The sequence below is a fragment of the Notechis scutatus genome, chromosome 2 (assembly GCF_049901735.1).
Source record: "Notechis scutatus isolate UNSWTSFEM ecotype Mainland chromosome 2, rNotScu1.2, whole genome shotgun sequence".
Classification (NCBI taxonomy): domain Eukaryota; kingdom Metazoa; phylum Chordata; class Lepidosauria; order Squamata; family Elapidae; genus Notechis; species Notechis scutatus.
Window position 1 is genome coordinate 23,042,218 of NC_142010.1, and position 22,339 is coordinate 23,064,556.

Consider the following 22,339-nt stretch of genomic DNA (forward strand, 5'->3'; position numbering starts at 1 on the left):
ACCCAGTGTTGTTATTGGTGGGATTCTTCCACCTCTAAAATCTTTCAGTGCCTTTTTTTCCCCTCAGCACAAGTTCACAGACAGTCCCTTCTTTGAAGCCTGTTGATGAAGAACGGGAGATGAGAAGCAGCAGCTGCATTGCCTCTGAGAGGCCTTCAAAGAATCTCAAAATGGTGGCTCAGATATTACATCCCCTCTTGACAGTCTTCCTCTTTAGTAGATTTGAAGAGGGGAGATGAAAAGAGCTGCACTGTGCTTTGGAGGCTCTCTGAAAGTTCAATTATCACCAGATGGCAGCCAATAGATACAGAGCCCAAATATGGCAGCCTTGATTTAAGTCCACACATCTGGCAGGTGCCAAGTTTAGAAGGCAGAGGCCTCTGCTTCTGCTTCCATTCAGCTCCAGACTTTAAGAAAGATGGGAGTAGACTGATCTTTATCCCAAACAAGTTTTCTCAGACATGGTCTTCTCCCAATTTGTAGGACTTTAATGTCTATTGGTTTAAGACAGCATGATTCCCTTTATAGTAGAGGAGCACAATGGCCCAATGGTTACAGACGTTGAGCTTGTCAGCTGACAGTCCAGGTTCGAGACCCAAACTCTGCACAATGGGATGAGCTCCCGTTCCTTGCTCCAGCTCCTACCCACCTAGCAGTTTGAAAGCATGCATATGTGAGTAGATAAAATAGGTACCACTTCGATGGGAAGGTAACAGTGTTCCTTGCGCTTTTGGCCCATGACCCATGGAAATTGTCTTCGGACAGCATTGGCTCCCTCCGGCAAGAAACGGAGATGAGCACCATCTTCCAGAGACAGACATGGCTGATAAGGAACCTTTTATCTTTTTAGTAGAGAATGGTGTAGATGATAGTACAATATTTTTATATAGCACTGTCTTTGGAAAGGGAAGTCCAGCTGGATGGGTCTCTCATATCATAGATATGTCCTCTTTTTGGTGCAGTTGTGTTGTTAAGAGACACACAAGGAGGTAGTTCAATAACCAGCCTGTGGTTAAATCTGTTTACAAATATTACTGCAGAATGATTTTCAGCTGTTAGCTTTGTTCCAAGCTTGTTGTCCGTACATAGTGTGAAGAAGTGGGGGGGGGGGAGAGAACCACAACTAAGTGTCAATATTTATCATGAAATTATTTTTTGTTTCTTTAACAGGGGAAACTAAGCTTTCCTTAGTTGATTTTAGCTTATTTCTCAAAGCAATTTTGAATAAATTAATTCACAGTTTGCTTCCAATGGGTTTCCAGCTGCAATTCAAGATGCAGGTTATCACAAAAAACCCTACATTGATTCATGGTTTGATTCATTGATTCATTGATTCATTCAATTTCTATAACTACCCATCTCAGTTAATGACTCTAGTGGCTTACAATTCAAAAAATATATTACAATTAAAATAGAGTAGAATAGCAGAGTTGGAAGGGACCTTGGAGGTCTTCTAGTCCAACCCCTGCTTAGGCAGGAAACCCTATAACCATTTCAATCTCTTCTTGAAAACTTCCGGTGTTGGAGCATTCACAACTTCTGGAGGCAGGTTGTTCCACTGATTAATTGTTCTAACTGTCAGGAAATTTCTCCTTAGTTCTAAATTGCTTCTCTCCATGATTAGTTTCCACCCATTGTTTCTTGTCCTACCCACAGGTGCTTTGGAGAATAATAATTAATAGTACTAAAAACATTTTAAAACAATAAAAAATAGTAAAAAAAAGGCATCGAAGCAACATACTTGGCCAGTTAGCAATACAGCCAGGAAACAGGTTTCTTAACACATTCAGTGTCCCAGGAACACAGCCAAGTTTTTAGGACCTTACGAAAGGCTGAGAGGGTTGGAGCCATTTTGATTTCCAAAGTGAGAACGTTCCATAGACCAGGAGCTATGGCAGAAAAAGTTCATCTTCTGGTCCCCACCAGCCAACACTCTTTGCCCATTCTGCTCTATTGACATAAAACCAGTATACTTGCAAAACCATCCAGCTGGTTCTGATCACCCATCGGAGTTGATATCCTGTGGGCCCCTTTTACTTCTGGGTAGAAAATGTCTTTTCATGGGACCAAGGAGCTGGGACTTCTGTGTTGCAGCATCTGCCCCATGAACAAGTACACCCACCCACCGAAAACTGAAGAGCCCTGAGCCTCCTGTTGGCATTATAGATCTGGATGTCTACCCTGGCGTTGGGACCAGGAGGTTAAATCAGCCATGTTGGTGGATTTCTCTGATGGATCTTGACAGACTTGAACACTGGGCCCTATCTAACAAAATGAAATTCAACATAGAGAAAAGTAAAGTCTTATACTTAGCAAGAAAAACCAAAAGTACACGTATAGACTGGGTGAAAGCAAGACTAATAGGGTGAACATACAATGGACGGTTGCAGGAACTGGGCATGGCTAGTCTAGTGAAGAGAAAGACCAGGGAAGACATGATAGCGGTCTTCCAATATTTGAAGGGCTGCCACAGAGAGGAAGGGGTTAAGCTATTTTCCAAGACATCCGAAGGCCAGACAAGGAATAATGGATGGAAACTGATCAAGGAGAGATTCAACCTAGAAATAAGGAGAAATTTTCTGACAGTGAGAGGAATCAACCCAAGGAACAGCTTGCCTGCAGAACTTGTGGGAGCTTCATCACTGGAAGCTTTCAAGAAGAGCCTGGACTGCCATCTATCAGAAATGGTGTAGGGTCTTCTGCCTTGGGTGGGTGGGGGGAGCTGGACTAGATGATCTACAAGGTCCCTTCCAACTCTGTTAATCTGTTTAATCTGGTCTTTGCATATTAATACTGGATTGTTCAGGTCCAATGCATATTATAAGTATTGATAGTAAGTTCTGTTAATTGTATTAAGTTTTAATCCTCTGTGCATCATCCTGGAAGAGTCACCGCTGTTGAGATGGGCAGCAATATAAATTACTTAATAAATAAATAAATAAATAAATACATACATACATACATACATACATACATACATACATACATACATACATAACTATATCTTCCTGCCAAGCTGGTCCTCTGCCACTGACTTGTGTCAGTCGTAGTTGGTCAGAATGATCAATTCTCTTCACCCCATTCAGTAATTTTTTTTTAATATTATGCCCAGATCATGTGTATCAATAGATCTTGTTGTCATGCTTTCACCCAGGAAAAAAATGAAGCTGCCTGAATGGCTGGTTCAAATGAGTGGTTATATAACTGATTCATTTCATCTGTTTGATTTAATTATGCAGGATTTAATTACCGCACATTGGTTTCAGAAATTGGCTGCAGTGATTTCTCTCAGGGCGTTTTATCTTTTTAAACATCTCTGTCATAACTCTCTAAAACAAGATTGGCTGCTTACGCCTCTCTATCATTATCTGGTTTTTTTAATCTCGCCAAGAAATAGGGATATATTTTTTTCCAGCAGGTGCCTGAGGGATTCTGCCTTCCTTGGTGTGCCTCTGCTGTCTTGGTGGAACAAAAAGGAGCTTGTGAGCCATTGTTGGAAATCACAATTGTAGGTTTCCATCCAGACCTGGAGTTAGAGGCGATTGTTCAGACAAGGAAGCCTGTTGTATCTTCTTGATGTCATATTTGACAACTTGACTTTATGAAAAGGAGGCTAACAACAGATGCAAATCAATTAAGATCTGCACGAAATTCTGGACATGGTTAGCTAATAGTTTTGTGTCTCTCCTCTCAGATTGGGAGTAGAAACCTTCTCTTGTATTCCCACCTTCCTTTACTATGTGCAGAGTGGTAGGGAGGCTATGCTGGAAGCAGAATTTGGCAGCATGGTTGAGTTGCCATGGTGTCTCCAGGGATACTACGTGGCGAATATAATTAGTTGTGATAGCCTGGTATCCTAGTGTTGTTCATGTATTATATTTGTTAGAAGAAGCAGGTACCCACGTGAAGCAGTTGCTAGGATCTACCAGAGCTAGCTTGGGTCTTAAAGCAAATGTAAGTAGGGTAGGATGCCATGCCGAACAGGAAACAAAGCAAGCCTTCCTCAACAGGTTGTCTTCTGGAAGAGCAGACTGCTGGGCCCAGATTATGTCAACCATGGAGGATGTCTGAGGAAGAATTTTTTAAGGAGTACAGGCAGGGTTTGGTTAGATAGTGTCATCGGTGCCATGAACATGATTTTGGGCAAACTCTGAAAGAATGGAATTCAGGGGAGCATGATATGCTGTGGTCCATAGGGTGGTGAAGAATCAGACTTGACTTACCAACTGAACAACAAGAAAAGGGCACAGTTAGTTATGAGGAATATGGTCCTAGGGTTGTTTCAGAAATTGTTTCTTCCATTGCTAAGAAGTAAGAGTCCCTCTGTGTGGGAGATACGGGGGTCAAAATGTAGAAAGAAAGAAAAAGAAAAAGAAAGGAAGAGAGAGAGAGAGAGAAAAAGAAAGAAAAAAGACAAAAGACAAAAGGGGAGGGAGGGAGGAAGGAAGGAAGGAGAGAGAAAGAGAGAGAGGAAGAAAGAAAGAAAGAAAGAAAGAAAGAAAGAAAGAAAGAAAGAAAGAAAGAAAGAAAGAAAGAAAGAAAGAAAGAAAGAAAAGTTAGTTGCCTATTGATTTTCCCAGATTTACTGCTAGAACCAAATCCATCTCAAATCATTGGTTAAGATACTGCTTCTGTATATTAACCTGGCCATCTTCAGTTGTACAGTAGAACCTGTGGTCACAACCATAATTTGTTCCATAACTTTGGCGATTTCTTCGTCTTTTAATGTTTCGTCTTCAGGAATTTCTGGGTCAGGGGTCATGTTTGATAGCTACCCGAGTATGTGTTCATGACCAGATTCAAAAATTTTGTGATTTTTTTTTGGTCAGAACCCGATTTAGTTGTGGTCAGAAGCTATGATGGCCTGTGGTGTCTCACAAAAATAACCAAGTCACAGAAATAGAATAAATTCCCTTTAATGCCTCCAACTTGGCCCCAATGTCCAATTATCCTCGGCTGGATCAAACTCTTGAAGAAAACAGTCTATGGAGGGAGTAAATGTAGTCTGAACCCAAAGTAAAGTTAATTAGAAATAAAAAAGGCAACACAAATCACACTGAAGTAGTTAATACGGCAGGCAAGGATGGTAAATTGCAGACTTGTATCAGATAATACAGCAACCACAGTTGGGAGGAAGCCAAAACTCAGATAAGCTCCGACAAGAATAATGCACACTTTGCTTTCAGCAACTTTGCCATGCGCAGTTTGTCCTTTTAAACAGTCCTCCCAGCTGCAGCCCATGAAGGGGATCAGGGCCCCCTCCTCCCCCTTAGACCACGCCACTCATGTTTCTCCCTTATCCTCTCCTCCCTGCATGCCCTAGGATGAAGAGGGGATGGGCCTGGGTCTTCCTCTGAATGCCCAGCTGGCCTGTGCCCTTCCCCAGTTTCCTCCACAAGCACGGAGCCACACTCCCACTCCCTGTCAGCTGTTTCATCTCTCCCTTGGAGTCAGACTCCAACAGGGGCATGACAGAGGCATTCATGACCAAAGGATCTACTGTATTGGACTACTGCTGCTATAAGTTCTGATATTTAGCTAGGACTGGTGAGAATTGGAGTCCCAAAGATCTGGAGGATGTGGTTTTCAGATACTGAATTATCAGATCATTTTGGAGGATTGATAAAGAAAGGCAGAGTATAGCATTCCTTTCACAATTATCTAGATCCTGGAATTAGGGCAGCCAAATCATGTTCTACTAGAATGGAAGAAGATGAACATGTTCTGCATGTAATTTGTAGCCCCTTAATTTTAGTCAACATTGCCCATAATTAATTACAGCCTGGCTGGGTCTGCTGCATTTGGAATCCAAATATATCTGCAGTTATCCAGGTATCCAACCTAAAGAGAGAAAAATGCACTCATAGCAGTCTTCTGCTTGTTGACTATGAAGATTCTCAGTCATCCAGGCCATGATTGTCCCAAAGGTGCTTTTCCAAAAGGCAACTGGACTTTCTTGGTTTTATTTTCCTTGAAAATGTTTCACTTCTCATCCAAGAAGCTTCCTCAGCTGTTACTGAAGGAATAAATAAAATAAAACCAAGAAAGTCCCATTGCCTTTTGGAAAAGAACCTTTGGGATCTCCAGCTTGTTGTTTCCAAATGTGTTGGACTACAGGTTTTATCATCTTAAGATAGCACAGCCATTGTATTTTCTGAGTAATAAAAATAATATTTCAGTACATCTCCAGCTTGGGGCTAATGATGGGGGTCTAAATCAGAAAAAAAGCAAAGCAACAAGTCAAGAAATTGAAATAGTTTTCCTATTGAGGGCTCCAAAATATGAACTGTCTTAATAAAAGCAACATAGATTGAGGAGGTGCAAGAGCTATTATTGCTGCCCTAGAGCAGTTTAGACTATAAAAAAGGCAAATCATGCTTTATTTTGATAGAAGATAAAATATGGGCTGATGACTGAAGGATTATATTTCTCGACTTCCCCGTTAAATTGCTGCAGTGAACTGTGCACCTTGTGCATTAAAAGGCCCACATGGGCTTTTAATTATGCAAGCATCCAAGCCAGTGAAAACAAGAAGGTAATATTTAATTCTAGTAATTAGTATTCTAATTCATGCACAGAAGAGATCTCAAGTTTTTCTACTAGTTATTTATTAATAGAAACTGTCCTTTGAACGCTAGAGGAACATCTGAAGGGGATCATTCTGATGATCCATAGCCTAGCACCTGCAGTTCTACATATAAATATTTTAATCCCTCCCCCACATAATCCCCAAAAGATCCAGAATTTCATTTCCCTCTGAATTCGACACCTGACCAGTCATTTTGATCAATCCCATGCAGATTTTCAACTCCATGGCCATGGTGGCCAGAAGAGTTGGTCCAGTTGAACAGGAAGGCACCAGGATGAGAAAGCTAAATTTTGAGGCCCACAGTGGAAGAATCAGAAGAATGATACCATGCTCAGGTTGAAGGGAGCCGCATCTCCCCTCCTGGGCTTGGTCTTTTCCCCCCCCCGAAGACGACTGCAGCGGTGGTTTAAAATGGCCACCCTGAAGAGGAGGACTCAGCTGGATTTAGATTTGTGCAGGAGGGAAGAAAGAGGTGGATAACATCTGAACCGGGACAATTGGGTGATACAACTAAACAAAAGTACCCCGGGATTAAGGTAACATGGAATTTTTAAGAAAAGAAACGTGAGCGGCGAAATTACAAAGGGACAGGAAAAAAAATAAGAAAGTATTTCCGACAGCTAAGTGGGGCTTCAAACTGGGAAAGGAAGAAGCCAGAACTAAAGATTTAACTAAATTGGACTAAAATATTTTGGCAAGAAACAGGCATAAAATAAAGCTGGACTTAAGATTGTCAAAAAATAATAATAATAAAGTTTACAAATTGGAGACTGGACTGTGCTGGAATATTGAGGTTCGAAAAACCCTAAATAAAAAAATAGGGGGAAAAGGTGAAGACTTTGTATAATGGAGAGTGTCACCTTTTGACAAAAACTTGAGCTCAAACATCCTGTTTCTGAATGAACTTGTGTGGATGTAATATTAAAGAAATATTGAAACAAAGTAAGAATCTTAGAAAGTGAAAGCAGAACTAGAATAAAGAAAAAAGCAAGGAAAGACTGACTGTGGGATTGATTGATGTTTTTGGTATAGAACCTGGGCTGGAATAATTGAGAACTTTAGAAAATTGAAAGAAGAAAAAAGGAAAGTAAAAGTGTTTTTTTATGGACTTTAACGATCATAAAATACAAGAGTGTGTAATGATGATATCTCTTCGGGAATTAAAAATGGAACTTAAAAATATGAGAGAATTACTACAGGAAAGAGGCGAATCACTTTGTTCTGTGTTAGAAAAAATGGAAATGGCGATTGAAGAACAAGAAGAAAGAGCTTCAGAGGAAGAGGAGTTGATTCAAGGAGAAGACATTTTAAATAGACAATTAACACAAAGAACGCTGCAAAGAAGTGGGGAAAGAAGGAAGGTTAAAAAGTTGAGACTTAAGAAGGCAATCAAAAGGGGGAATACCTGTGAAGTTGGGAAAGACAGAAAGACCCAGCAGAAAAGGGGAAAGGAAGATATTAAGAAAGAGACGGATATAAATTGGAATGAGAAAAGATATGGGGAAAAGAGGGGGAGGAGAAGCAGTAAGAAACAGGCATATGAAATAAAGAAATACAGAAATAGTAAAATGTTGAAAAGAAATTGTTTTTTCAGAGATAATGGTTGATGAATTAAAAAGGGGATTCTGCAGGGTGACAAGGGGTAATAAGAATATTTCTGCAATTAAAAATATTTAGAAAATAGGGTAATATACCGTATTTATCGGCGTATAACACGCACTTTTTTCCCCCTGAAAATAGGGGGCAAATGATGTATGCGTGTTATACGCCGATATAATGTTAAGAAGCCTTCGGTGAATGCTGCTGGGATGGGGATCAAGGACACAAATGAAAGAAGGGAGGGAGGAAGCAACCGAAGCCTGTCCTTCTCTCTGGGTCAGCTCTCTCAGTCGCTCTCTCGCTCCTCCACCAGCACAGGAAGAAACTGCTTCAAAGAAGCGGGGGGCTTTTCCTGTCGCCTTTCTCCCCACCCGTCCGCCCGCCTGCCCGCCCGCAGTGCTCGCGTTCTGCCTGCCTGCCTGCCTTCGTTAATGGTTGAATCGGAACAGCTTCGGCTGAGTAAAAGAGGCGAATAGTTATTATTCTCAGCCGAAGCTGCTCCCAAACAACCAGAAACTAAGGCAGGCAGGCAGGCAGGCAGAATGGGACACTGTGGATTGAAGCGCGCGCGTGGGGTGGGAGTGGGGGTGAAATTTCCCTCTTAAAATGAAGATGCGTGTTATACGCCTGTGCGTGTTATACGCCGATAAATCTGGTAGGTATTGATAACTCTTATTAAAAATTAAGGGGGGGGAAATATGCCGCAGAATCCAAATGAAAAGATGTAATGATTATTATTGTAATTTCTTAAAAATAATGGTTTATTGGGAATCAAGATGAGGGAATAAAGGTATTGTCAGTCTGTGCTCCCTTCACAATCCAAGAAAGAAATACTCAGACTCCATGGGTTAGAGCAAAGTTATCCTTTTACTGGAGAATAAAGTGAAAGCTACAGATTTAATTCCGAATCTGAGAAATTGGCGCGCAGATCACATATACAAAGGAATGGAAATGCTCCCACCCGCCAAAGTCCAAATGACTCTTCCAATTAAAAGTTCTGAATACGATCATGTGGCCATCTCCAGGTGGTGATGAGGCTTCTGTCCGTTGACCTTGACATATTTTGATAAAAGTTCGCAGTTGCGCAAAAGGGGATAGAAGCTAGCCAAGAAATGGAAAGTTAAAAACAGGAATCCCCCTCCCCTTGCTACCCACAGCAAAAGGAATGCAAAACACCTCCAGCTTTCTTCCCCTCCGAGTTCCCCCCTACCTCCGTTGCTAATGACAGCCGAAAGAAACAGATTGGCATAGCAGCAGAGAAGATGCAATAGTTAGGATACAGAATATATATATTATGGAAGATATCTTGAGGCTGACAGGTATATTTTAACCACTGAGGTGTCACACTCAAAGCAGTAAAAGGGGGGAAACTTATACTTGTTTTTTTCTTTAATGTTAAAACTTGTATTAATTTAGAATTTATAAAAAGAATGTGTAATGGAAAGGGAATATGACAGACTAAAGAACCAACTAAATTAATAAGTCAATGTAGACTATTAAAAGCAAGGAGAGACATTGGCAACCTATTATTATTATTATTAGACAAACACATATTGTTTATCTTTATTTTTAAAATAAATATTAAAGGATTATATTTGAAATAATTGAAATGAAACAAAAAGGTATTTCAATTGAGATTAATGAAAGAGACTAGAATTAATGTGTTTGTTTCTCTCCTTACTGAAAATTTGGAATGGAAAAGGTAATAATAGAATTAAGTATGTATATATGAATGTATAATTGCTGTCATATTTGTATGTAAAGGTGATGACCCGGAAATATGTTGTCCACTAAAAAGAGATTTTTGTTTTTATGTGAAAAACTGAATAAAATTTGTTTAAAAAAAAGAAGAAGAATGATGGCATGCTGTAGCATCAGCCTATAAATATGATAAAAAGTGATTATGTAAACTTGCTTTGCTGTAGCATTTGCCAATTGTTGTAAAGGGATCGCGTCTCTTGCAGTGGTGGGATTCAAATTTTTTTACTACTGGTTCTGTGGGCATGGTTTGGTGGGCATGGCAGGGGAAGGAAAATTTCCAGTCGGGTGATATTTGGGGTTCTCTGAACTACTCAAAATTTCCACTACCAGTTCTCCAGAACTGGTCAGAACCTGCTGAATACCACCTCTGGCCTCTTGTCACTTTCTCTGCTTTGAATTTCTTCAGTAATTTCTGTGAGGCCATAACTTGCATTAAGCCTAAAAGACCCTTGGATCTTTCCTTCATGTATCGTTAATTATTCTTTCGTTTATTTTTATTTTTATTTTTTTTAATGTGCATCCTGCCCTTTGCAAAGATCTCCTTCAGAGCAGATAACATCCATAAGAACTTCAGTTAAGTATAAAAAAAGCAAAAAACAACAACAAAAGGATGGATCCCACTCTATCGGAGATAGTTATTCAATGGATTTGATGTGCCAGCTTGTGCCGGTTTTACCCAAGTGCTTTTTTCTTAGCAAGGACAATGCTTCAGAAAGCTACGACGTCATGTCACCCTTTAACTTTCTTTATCTGTTTATGAGAGTACAAGCAGGGGATGCCACCGATTCTGCCCGGCTCTATAGAACTGGTAGCTCTGAAGAGTAGCAGATATTGAACCTGTTGTGTGTTTGCTGCTGTTTGGCCCACCTGCCTGCCCGGGCTCTTACCTGACCTTTATTTTCTGTTTTTTCAACCTCAGCTGCTTTGCACGGCATAGCTGAGGTTGAAAAAGCAGGAAAAAAGAGGCTTTCGAATGCTGTGCACCTGCCCGTAGCGCTTTTCAGCTGTCTGGGCGGCACAGCTAAAGATTTTTTTACGCACAAAACATAGTCACCAAACCGGTAGTAACACTGTTTGAATCCCACCACTGAATACAAGACAGTTCTTCCTCTAGAACAGAGGTGTCAAACTTGGACTTCCGGTTTGAGCTTCTTCAGCGACAGACCGAAACCTCGTCTCTCCGAGGCTTTGATCCGTGCTCGCCGCTGGAGTGCCCCGAGCCAGCTGGTTTCGGGGCTAAGCCACCCCGTAGAGGTGGTGAAGAGGGGGGAGACTGCCTGCAGGGTTGAGGAGAGCTGCATCTCTCCTCCCCAGCTGGCCATTACTCCCTTTCCTGAAGGCGGTTGTAGCGGTGGTCAGAAATGGCCACCACAAAGAAGAACTCGACCAGAAAAGAATGTGCAGGAGGAAGATAAGAAGAGAAAGTTTTGGTTGACCGGGTCAAACAGCAAAAGCAACAAATAAGGTATCCTGGAATTTAAACTTAACAACATTGTTCCCAAAGAAGATTTTGAAGCTACGAAGGAGAGAGAGAAGGGAAAGGATTAGGTTTTTTTTTTCTTCCCTTCCTTATACTGACAGCTAAGAGACGTAAGCAAGAAACTGAAAAAAAATCCACTTTGACATTAATAGGCATCTAATTTGAAAATAAAAGTCAAAGGGATAAATAAAGATTTCTGGACATTTAAAAGTTTTTAAAAGCTGGAAAGGAGGGGGAAAAAAGAATAGAAGGGCAGGATCTGGAAAAATGGAGCAGACTGCCTGGAATTAAGGAATGGAACTGTAATTAAAAGGAACTTACAGTGAAATTTTAACAAGATTCCTCAAAGATACATTTTAATGGAAACTTGGTAACAAAATAATAGAACCCCAGGAAGAGAAAGTGGAAAAAAGAAGCAAGTAGAAACAGCTTTGGATTATTTGGATTACTTGGTGATTTTTGGTTTTTGCATCTAGATGACTAAAATTAACTGGGTGGTTGTTTAAAAGTTTTTAAAATGGTATCACTCTTAGAAGAACTGAAAACGGAACTTAAAAAATGGAAAGAAGACGCACAAGGAGGGAGAAGTTCTTTTGGCTTCCTGTTTCAATTCTTAGAAATGGAGATCTGGAACTATGAGAAGCAACGAGAAACGCTTGCAGAACAAGAAGATTGGGACAAAGAAGAAGCCATCTTTAATGATCAAATAATTTTAAGTGGGGGGGAAGAAAAGGGGGGAAAGAGAGTGAAAGGTTTAAGATTAGAAAAAACAACCAAAAAGAAGAAGAACAATTTGAAAGATAAGTATAATATTAGAAAGCAACAGAAGAGGGGATTACAGATGAGAGAGTTAGAAGTAGAGAGACGAGGCAATAAAAAGGGGAGGGAGAAGAAGAGGGGGAAGAAGGCAAGGAAAAGAAGTTGTAAAAGACAGAAACAAGAAATGGAGAAACAGGGAAAAGATATAAGGATTGTAACCATAAGTTTGTTTAGAGATAATGGGTGAAAATTTAATTGTAAAAGGGATTCTGCAAAGGTACATAAGATAGCTTTGTTATATTACAAATAGAAATAACTTTAGAAAATATGATGGATAAAATATTGATTGTAATGCAGTGGGATGTTTGTTAATAAATAAATGAATTAAAATGATTGAGAGAATTAAAAGGGAACATTTTTAATTATTAGTAATGATTTATAAAAATATAAGTGAGAAATATGGGGAAAAAAAGAATTAACTATGGAAAGTTTATAAGTGTTCCCAAGGAAGTATGATATTCAATTGAAAAGAAATGTTAAAAGATGTTAAGATTTTAATGCATATTAATGATAGAATTGAATTGGAATAGAATGTGTTTTATTTACATATATATATAATTTTTTCTTTTTAAGAATATAGTGTCTATTTTAAGAATGTACCAAGCAGAATTCGATTGGGAGTTATGTATTATATTGAATGCTATAATCTTAAAGCTATACATTGAAGCTTAAAGAAGAGCTTGAATGGATAAAATTAAAGGATATAAAGGTGTCATACTCTAATTGGTAACTACAGGGAAAAAGTTGTTTAATAAGAAAAGATAATGTGAAATTGTAACAGGACAGACAAAAGTATAAATATAATGATTTGAATTGAGATAATCAAAACAAAGTTGAGAAAATTAGAAGAGGGGAAAAACTATGTAGAAAATATAAAATGGTAATAAGATATGGAATAGAATATAAAAATGAGCATGAAATTGAGTTTTGTGTCTGTATGAAGAAGTGATAACTGGGACCATGCTATTTTCAAAAAATATGTTTTATTTGTATTATGTTTTCGTGAAAACCCAAATAAAATTTTCAAAAAAAAAACCATAAGTCACCAAACCGGCAGTAACATTGGTTGAATCCCACCACTGAATATAAGACAGTTCTTCCTCTAGAACAGAGGTGTCAAACTCAAGTCCCGTGGGCCAGATTCTGCCCGTGGGGTGCTTAGATCTGGCCCGTGGGGCCACCCTGGAAACCGCAAAGGATTGGCAAGCGAGGCCTCTGCCAGTGCAGAGCTCCGTTTTCGCTGGCGGAGGGTTGCAGGAGGCTGTCGCAGCCAAAAACGGAGCTCGGGAGCCTGTTTTCACTGGCAGAGCTCTCAGGGCACCACAGGTGCCCCCAACACTAGTGACATTGAGTTGGCCACGCCCACCCCAGCCACCCAAGGTCAAACACAACCCTGATGCGACTCTCAATGAAATTGAGTTTGACCCCTGCTCTAGCAGATCTAGCAGCAAAGGTGAGCTAGTACAAAAATAGCCACTCCTTTAAATCCCTTGGTTTCAAATTGTTTAGATTTTTGTGTAGTAGATCAATGTTTCTCAGCCGCGGCAGCTTTAAGACGTCTGACTTGAATTCCCAGAATTCCTCAGCCAGAATCCATAGTTAATTGCCCATATCCATTAGGGAACCTTTCACAACATTCCACAAGAATCTTTCCACTTTTTATTTAAGGTTATCATTTTGTGTGAAATTAAGATTATTATTTTGTGCAGTCTGACCCACGCAGAATATAGTGCAACTATGGTATGGCTTCCAGTGACATAGTGTTTCAAATTGACAGCAGTCAGAAGAAAGGATTTTATAATCTTTTTGTCCTAGCGTTTAGAGTGCGAGGTATAGGTAATCATCGACTTACAACCATTCAGTGACCATGCAGAGTTGAGGGACTTATCACAGGTACTCACACCTACAGCCGTTGCATCATCCCTAAGTCACATCATCACTTAAGAAGCTTGGTATCCAGGGGTGGGATTTTTTAGCAACCGGTTCTGTGGGCATGGCTTAGTTGGTGGGCGTGGCTTGGTGGTCATGTGACTGGCTGGGCATGACCAACACAACATCACTCACATCGAGGCACGCATCTCCTCGCCTGGCCTCTCATGATTGTAGGGATGCTGCAACAGTCATAAGTGTGAAAAATGGTCATAAGTCACTTTTTTCAGTGCCATTATAACTTTGAATGGTCACTCCACACAAGCAAGGTACCAGTAAAGGAGGGGAAAAAACTCCAGAGAAGTTCCAGAGACAGGAAGTCTAGTCCTGCCAAGAATGTAAAAAGGGTTAACCAGAGAGGCAGTTTCTGTAAGCAACACCAGAATGTTTCCTTCCTGCCTTCCTTACAGGATTAGGCCAGTAATTTCTTCTAACAACCGGTTCTCCGAACTGCTTAGAATGTTAACAACCGTTTCTAGCGAATAGGTGCGAACTGGTAGAATCCCACCCCAGTTGGTAACCAATGTCTATTTACAACAATTGCAGCATTCTGGGTTCCTGTGTTTGCCATTTGCAATTTTCCCAGCCAGCCTCTGAAAAGCAAAGTCAAAGGGAGAAGTAGATTCACATAATGACTGCATTTCACTTAACTGCAATGATTCACTAACAACCTTGGCAAAACGTGGTCATAAAATTGGGTGTGACTCATTTAACAACCGCCTTGCTTAGCAACAGAAATTCTGCAATTGTGGCCATAAGTTTATTTTATTTTATTTATTTGTTTGTTTGTTTGTTTGTTTGTTTGTTTATTTATTTATTTATTTATTTATTTATTTATTTATTTTGTCAAGCATGTATTAGATAACATGTATAAGTCTAAACATGATGATGAATACATGAAATAGATACGAATAAAAAGGAATGCTAGGACAGGGACGGTAGGCACATTGGTGTACTTATGCATGTTCCTTACAGACCTCTTAGGAATTGGGTGAGGTTAACAGCAGACAGTCTAAGGTTAAAGTTTTGGGGATGAAACTACAGAGTCAGGTAGTGTCATGCGCCTGGTGGGGACTGACTCTGAGGGAGAGGAAGAACAGCCAACAGGGAGTGGAAGTGTGGCTCCAGAGGTTGTGGAGGAGGCTGGGGAAGGGCAGAGGCCGGCTGAGCAATCAGAGGAGGACCCAGGCCCATCCCCTCTCCATCCTAGGGCACGCAGGGAGGAGAGGATAAGGGAGAGACGTGGTCTACTCATGAGGAGAAGGCCTTGATCCTCTTCATGGGCTGCAGCTGTGACAACTGAGTAAGAAAACAGACATGCATACAGGCGAGTGCTGGAAACAAAGCATGGAAATATCTCTAGTTTATGGTTCCTCTCTGAGTTTGGCGTCCTTCCGAGTGTGTGTGCTGTTATCTGTGGACATCCTCCAGCCCTTATCTTGTCTGGTTTGTGTTGTTTTTTCCCTCCTTCTTGTAACTGTTTGTGTGGGAGTTTTTTGTCTTCTGTCAAGGATATTTGGAGCTTGGAAGCAAAGTGAAGGAATAAAAGGGGCTTCACCTGTTTTTTGTGACTGTCTTTGTTTTGTATCACACACTGGATCATCACAGGTAGTGTATTCCAGACATTGAACACTGTTGCTGAAGTCATATTTACTGCAATCGGGTTTGCTGCGGTTTACCTTGAGTTTGTATCTATTGTGTGCTCTTGTATTGTTTTGGTTGAAGCTGAAGTAGTCATTGATGGGTAGGACATTGCAATAGATAATTTTATGTACTATGCTAGGTCGGACCAGAGGCGGCGTAGTTCTAGTCTGTCAGCCTAAAATTTCAAATCTGGTGGCATAAGGTATTCTGTTGTGGGTAGAGGAGTGGAGGACTCTTATCGTGAAATATCCCTGGACTTTCTCGACTGTGCTAATATCAGATAAGCAATATGGGTTCCAGACAAATGAGCTGTATTCGAGAATTGGTCTAGCAAATGTTTTGTATGCTCTAGTTAGTCGTTACAATATTACTGGAGAAAAAGCTATACAGGATTAGGTTAATAACAACTCTTAATGCCTTTTTGGCTATGTAGTTGCTGTGGGCTCCAGCACTTAGATCATTAGAGATCCAATAATAAATAATAATCTAAGTTGAGGACTACCTGTATTTCTTTGAATCAGCATGGCTGGCTGGAGAATTCTGGGAGCTGAAATCCACGTATCTTAAAGCTGCCAAAGTCTCAACATCGGTATAGATTATTTAGAATTCTACCTCACCCCAGTCTTTGAGCTGGCAGATAACTCTATGATATGTTTACTGGCGACTTGTCCTGCCACAGGAAAAATCCTGGATGGCGATGTGAAGACATGTTAAATATGGGAATAAAGGGATTGGTTTTGTTTTTCTCCTATCCAAGCAAACTTTACCAACTGGTAGGTAAACCTCTGCCAAGCATTCTCCTTAACATGGGGTTTGGGACTAGACTGCAGGGGTGTCAAACTCGCGGGCCGGATGCATCACACACTGGCCACACCCCACCCCTGCTTTAGCGAAGGGGAGAAAAGTCGCAATACGTCACGTGATGATAGCGTGACGCCGTGAGTTTGACACCCCTGCGCTAGAGAGAAGGCTAACAGGGACATCAGTCTTAAGAGTCACGATTCTCACGACAGTAGTACGAAACCAAAGTCCATAAAATGAATGCATCTTTTCTTTTTACATACACTGAGAGCATATGCACCAAGACAAATTCCTTGTGTGTCTAACCACTGTCAAGTCATAAAATATTTCTATGGTCTTTTTAGAGTTGCTAACAGAAAGCGGCGGAGGGGGGGCGGGGGGAAAGGTGTTTGAAAGAGCAGCGAGGCAGCTTGGAAAGCGAAAGTGCATTCCATAAATAGTTTTTCAAAGATAATAACTAGGTGACTGAAGTTTCTGCTGCGCAAAAAGCTGGAGAACATGATTGATGACTCTTGGCTATGGATGTGTCTCATTGGAGAATATGAATTATGATATACCCAGAGGGTGGGGGGGGGGGAAACCAGGGTCAAGGGTGACAATGAATTATGCGTCTCAGAGTCGGCTCCACCCAGGCAGTGCCGGATATGTTAACTCCCAATAAATCCTTTTGAAGTTTTGGAAGTTTGGCTTGAGACTCATGATTTAATTGGGGCAACTGCCGGAATCCTGATAGCCACACTTAGCCAATAAATCATTCATTCATTCATTCATTCATTCATTCATTCATTCATTCATTCATTCAAAACAATCAAAGCAAAAACCCTGGCACTGTAAGGTAGAATTACAAGATGCTCTTTAAAAAATATCCGTCACTTGTCCCTTTTACATGGACCCATTTCTCCTTTTCTTAGATGGAGTGGTTTATGCTTTAGGTGGAATGGGCGCAGACACGTCCCCACAAGCTCTCCTGCGAATGTATGAACCAGCTAAGGATCATTGGCAGCCTTTGCCACCCATGCCCACACCTTGCTACGGGGCTTCTACTTTCTTGCACGGGAACAAGATCTACGTGATGGGTAAGGATTCAGCCAACAGGGCCTGGCTGTAGATGAGTTGGGTTATACTTAACCTGCAAACTCTGGTCCACAGAAGGTTCCCATCCACAGGTAAGGTGGAGACATCAATCTCCACATTCCAATTACAGGTGGTCCTTGGCTTACAATGGTTTGTTTTTAAGAGTCTGTTCAAAGTTACGTTGGCACTGAAAGAAATGACTTACAATGGCTGCTCACACTTATGACTCTCGCAGCATTCCCCACAGTCATGGGATCGAAATTTGGGCACATGGCAACTGGCATGTATTTAGGAGGATTGCAGTGTCCCGGGCAACCTTCCCAGCTAGCTTTCCACAAGCAAAGTCCTTGAAAGAGGCCGGATTTGCTTATTGACCACAGGATTCACTTCACTGCAGTGATTTACTTAGCAACCGTGGCCAAAAAAAGGGCCATGAAATCACTTAACAACTTACTCAGCAACAGGAATGCTGGTCCCAATTCTGGTCTTAAGTCGAGGACCTGTAAATATCAAGAAATTCTCAAATACCATTTTATAAATGCTTGATCCAGAATTTTTTTTACCCAGAGGTAGAAATCCAAGGACCTATAATTATTGAGGCCAACAATCAAAGAGACACAAAGAAGAGAGCAGGCTTTCAAATTCTCCAGAATTCTTCGAACACAAAGAATTATGAATAAACAGGAGAGGAGCAGGTAGGGGGGAAGTTAGACTTCCTGGCTTCTTTCCTATCCTCTGCTTTTTGGAACATCAGGCCCGATGAAAAATTTCTGGAGAAATCTCACAAGCTTGTGGACATTTTTGTGTTCTTTTAGTTGCAACATTTCTTTCATTCATAAACCAACATGGCTGTCATTGTTTTTAATAGGTTAATGCAGGGCCCCCCAAACTTGGCAACTTTAAGACTTGTGGACTTTAACTTGTGGACTTCAACTCTTCAAGCTGAAGTCCACAAGTCTTAGTTGCCAAGTTTGGAGACCTCTGGGTTAACGGGCCATATTATCTTTCAGCAAGGAATCACTATAAGGTTTAACATCTTTGTGGCTTGATCTTGGGTCATTCCTAGGCATTGGGGTTCTTTGCGGAATGGAAAAGATTTCCATTACAGATGACAGTTTTGGAAATGTTCACCCACATAGAGGAAGATAAACAGTGGGGTGTGCAGCTAGGCAGATCTAATCTGAAACTAATCTAATCTTTAAAAAAAGTCTAAAAACAGGACTCTAAAACTAATCTAATCTAATCTAAAACTAATCAAAGAGAGAACCAACCTCTAAAACTAAGGAGAAATTTCCAGACAGTGAGAACGATTAACTGCTTGCCTTCAGAAGCTGTGGGTACTTCATCACTGGAGGCTTTTAAAAAGAGACTGGATAGCTTGAGCAGGGGGCTGGACTAGAAGACCTCCAAGGTCCCTTCCAACTCTGTTATGCTATTAATTCTGTTTTTGATCGTGGTAAACATTTTAAAGCTGTCCTGAGCTTGGTGGCTCTTGTCTTGTTTTCACAGGATCTTAATTTGCCTGCCTCTAGGACTCTGCCATCAGAGGTATTTTACCTGGCTATAGAATTCAGTAGAAATTGTTATATATTTCTTCGGTTTGCTGCACTTTGCTATACTTCATGAGTGATTTGCAGTCATGGTGTCTCTGATTTTCATAGGAGGAAGACAAGGCAAGCTGCCCGTCACAGCCTTTGAAGCGTTTGATCTGGAAGTGAGGAGCTGGACACGCTACCCCAGCGTGCCCAGTCGGCGTGCCTTTGCCAGCTGTGCCATGGCTGAGGGTTGCTTCTTCAGCTTGGGAGGACTGCAGCAGCCCGGCCCCCATAACTTCTACTCCCGGCCCCACTTTGTCAACACCGTGGAGATGTTTGACTTAGAGGAAGGTAAACTAGAGATGTAGGTGTGCAAATTAAGTGGAAGAATTGTGAATCCTAAGATTATTAATGTGTCTCATTAATAGACAGAATAAAGGGATAATGACTGAGCACAGATAGTCCTCAACTTATGACCACAGTTGAGCCCAAAATTTCTGTGGCTAAGCAAGACACTTGTTAAGTGAGTTTGCCCCATTTCTTGCCATATTGTTAATTTATTAATTTACTAATATGGTTAAGTGAATCCAGCTTCCCCATTGACTTTGCTCATCAGAATATCACAAAAAGTGATCACATAACCCTGAGACATGGCAACTGTCATAAATACAGGCCAAGCGTCCAAATTTGGATCATGTGTCATGCCCCTGTCGGAATCTGATTCGGAGGGGGAGGCTGAGCAGCTGATGGGGTGGGAGTGTAGCTCTGTTGGCTGTGGAAGAAACTGGGGTGTCAGCTTTGAAATTCAGCTGCCACAAAATGGGGGGCGGGGGTAGAGGAGTTGAAAAGTTCAAGGTTATTCTGTATGTCGTACTAAGAAATTCCAGTTGCAGTTAATTGGTTCTTGTGATTTATGAAGTGTAGAAGTGGGAGGAGAGAAGGTGGATTCTGTGTAATGCTCAAAAATACTTTCACTTTGGGAAATGGCCTTAGACGTACCAGATCTGTTTCTAAATAAATCATTTGGAGAGAATATGTTTCGGGGTGATTGAGATCATGGATACTTTCTGGATGCCTTACATGGGGAAAGGCAAAGGCCTGCTGGGCAGAGCAGGGGAGAGGTAGAGCAAGGCAGAGGGAATTTGGAGGAAGACCCAGACCCACCCCCTCTTCATCCTAGGGCACGCAGGGAGGAATGGAGAAGGGAGCAACGTGAGTTGCGTGGCTTACGGGGGAGGAAAGGGCCCTGATTCCCTTCATTAGCTGCAACTGGGAACACAGTGTTTAAAAAGGGAGTTTGCACACAGTAAAGTTGTTGGGAGCAAATCGTGAATTATCTGCTATCGTCGAGGCTTATATATGTTCCTGGCATCTTCCCAACTGTGTGTATAGTGCTGTGCTTTCAAGTCTGCAATTCCTTCTCCTGCCCTGTCAAGTTAATTACTGCAGGGTGGTTTGTGTAGATTTTTATTTACAGTTTGTATGTACTTTGTTTTCGGACTGAATTTCCTCCACTTAAAGAGTTTTTTCTCCAGCCGAAGGTAACCTGGACATTGGGGGAAAAGTTGGAGGTATTAAAGGGACATTTTTTGCTTATTTGACAGTGTTGCCTTTGTGCCACGCCCCGGGTCATCACATTTGTGATCATGGGGACGCTGCAAAGGTTGTAAGTGTGAAAAATAAGCCCTCGTTTTTAGTGCCATTGTAACTTCAAACAATCACTAAACGAATGGTTGTAAGTTGGGGACTATCTGTAATCCATAATTTTCGCACACCCAGATGAGAACATGCAGTCACCATCCTGTCAAATTCCATCTTTGAATTCAGGCTTCTTAATAATTATAAATGCCTTTTAATAGCAATAGCAGTAGCACTTAGAGTTATATACCGCTTCACAGTACTTTTACAGCCCTCTCTAAGCGGTTGACAGAGTCAGCCTATTGCCCCCAACAATCTGGGTCCTCATTTTACCCACCTCGGAAGGATGGAAGGTTGAGTCAACTTTGAGCCTGGTGGGATTTGAACTGCCAAATTGCAGGCAGCTGATAGTCAGCAGAAGTGACTTGCAGCACAGCAAGTACACTGCGCCACCATGGCTCTTATGTTGTCTCCAAGTCAAGTTCAATTCTTGGTGACTTCGTTGATACAATCAGGAGATTTTATTGGCAAATCTGTGAGTAGCTTACCATTGACCTTGGTTACTTGTTCAAGAATTAACCAGATCCACTCCTGCTTAGTTTCCGGACTCAGAAACAGGAGTTCTTGGTGCTTCTATTTGTCAAAGCTAACTACGGATAGTTTTCCATTTGCGATCCCAATTGGGATTGAAATTTTGGTCACTAAGCAATGCAGTCATTAAGCAAGTCATCCCACCACCGGCCCCAAATTTACAGTCATTTTTACCATGGTCATTAAGTGGCTCATTGCAGTTAATTGAATCACATGGTTGATAAGTGAATCGTAGGCATTAAGCAAATCCAGATTCCCTAATTGACATGGTTTGTCAGAAGCTGACTGGGAAGGTTACAGATCAGGCTGACATGATTTGCAACCATTGAAAATATGAGCTGATTGCCAAACACCCAGGTACTAAGCTGGCAGGAATAGCTAACACCCAAGAAGACTGGGCCATATCTAATAAAATGAAATTCAGTGTAGAGAAAAGTAAAGTCCTACAGTTAGGCAAGAAAAACCAAAAGTACATAGACTGGGTGAAACCAGGCTCAATAGCAGTAACTGTGAGAGGGATCTTGGAGTCTTAGTGGACAATCAGCTAAATATGAGCCAGCAGTGTGCAGCAGCAGCCAAAAAAAGCTAATGCAATCCTAAATTGTATTAACAGAGGGACACAATCGAGATCAAGGGAGGTACTAATACCACTCTATAAAGCCTTAGTAAGATCACACCTAGAGTACTGCATCCAGTTTTGGTCATCACATTATAAAAAAGATGTTGAGACTCTAGAAAAAGTACAGAGAAGAGCAACCAGGATGATTAGGGGACTGGAGACTAAAACATATGAAGAACAGTTGCAGGAACTGGGCTTGGCTAGTCTAGTGAAGAGAAGGACCAGGGGAGACATGATAGCAGTCTTCCAATATTTGAGGG

General features: G+C 41.1%; 1 protein-coding gene across 5 annotated transcripts in view; it reads left to right on the forward strand.

Annotated features, from left to right (window-relative positions):
* KLHDC8B (kelch domain containing 8B) overlaps positions 1–22,339 on the forward strand; it is a 60,454-nt gene that overhangs the window by 31,351 nt on the left and 6,764 nt on the right. For all 5 annotated transcript variants that reach the window (XM_026682647.2, XM_026682646.2, XM_087954440.1 and 2 more), the window contains 2 exons: positions 17,534–17,698; positions 19,358–19,582. In XM_026682647.2, coding sequence (XP_026538432.1) covers positions 17,534–17,698; positions 19,358–19,582 — 390 coding nt within the window. The remainder of the gene's footprint in view (positions 1–17,533; positions 17,699–19,357; positions 19,583–22,339) is intronic.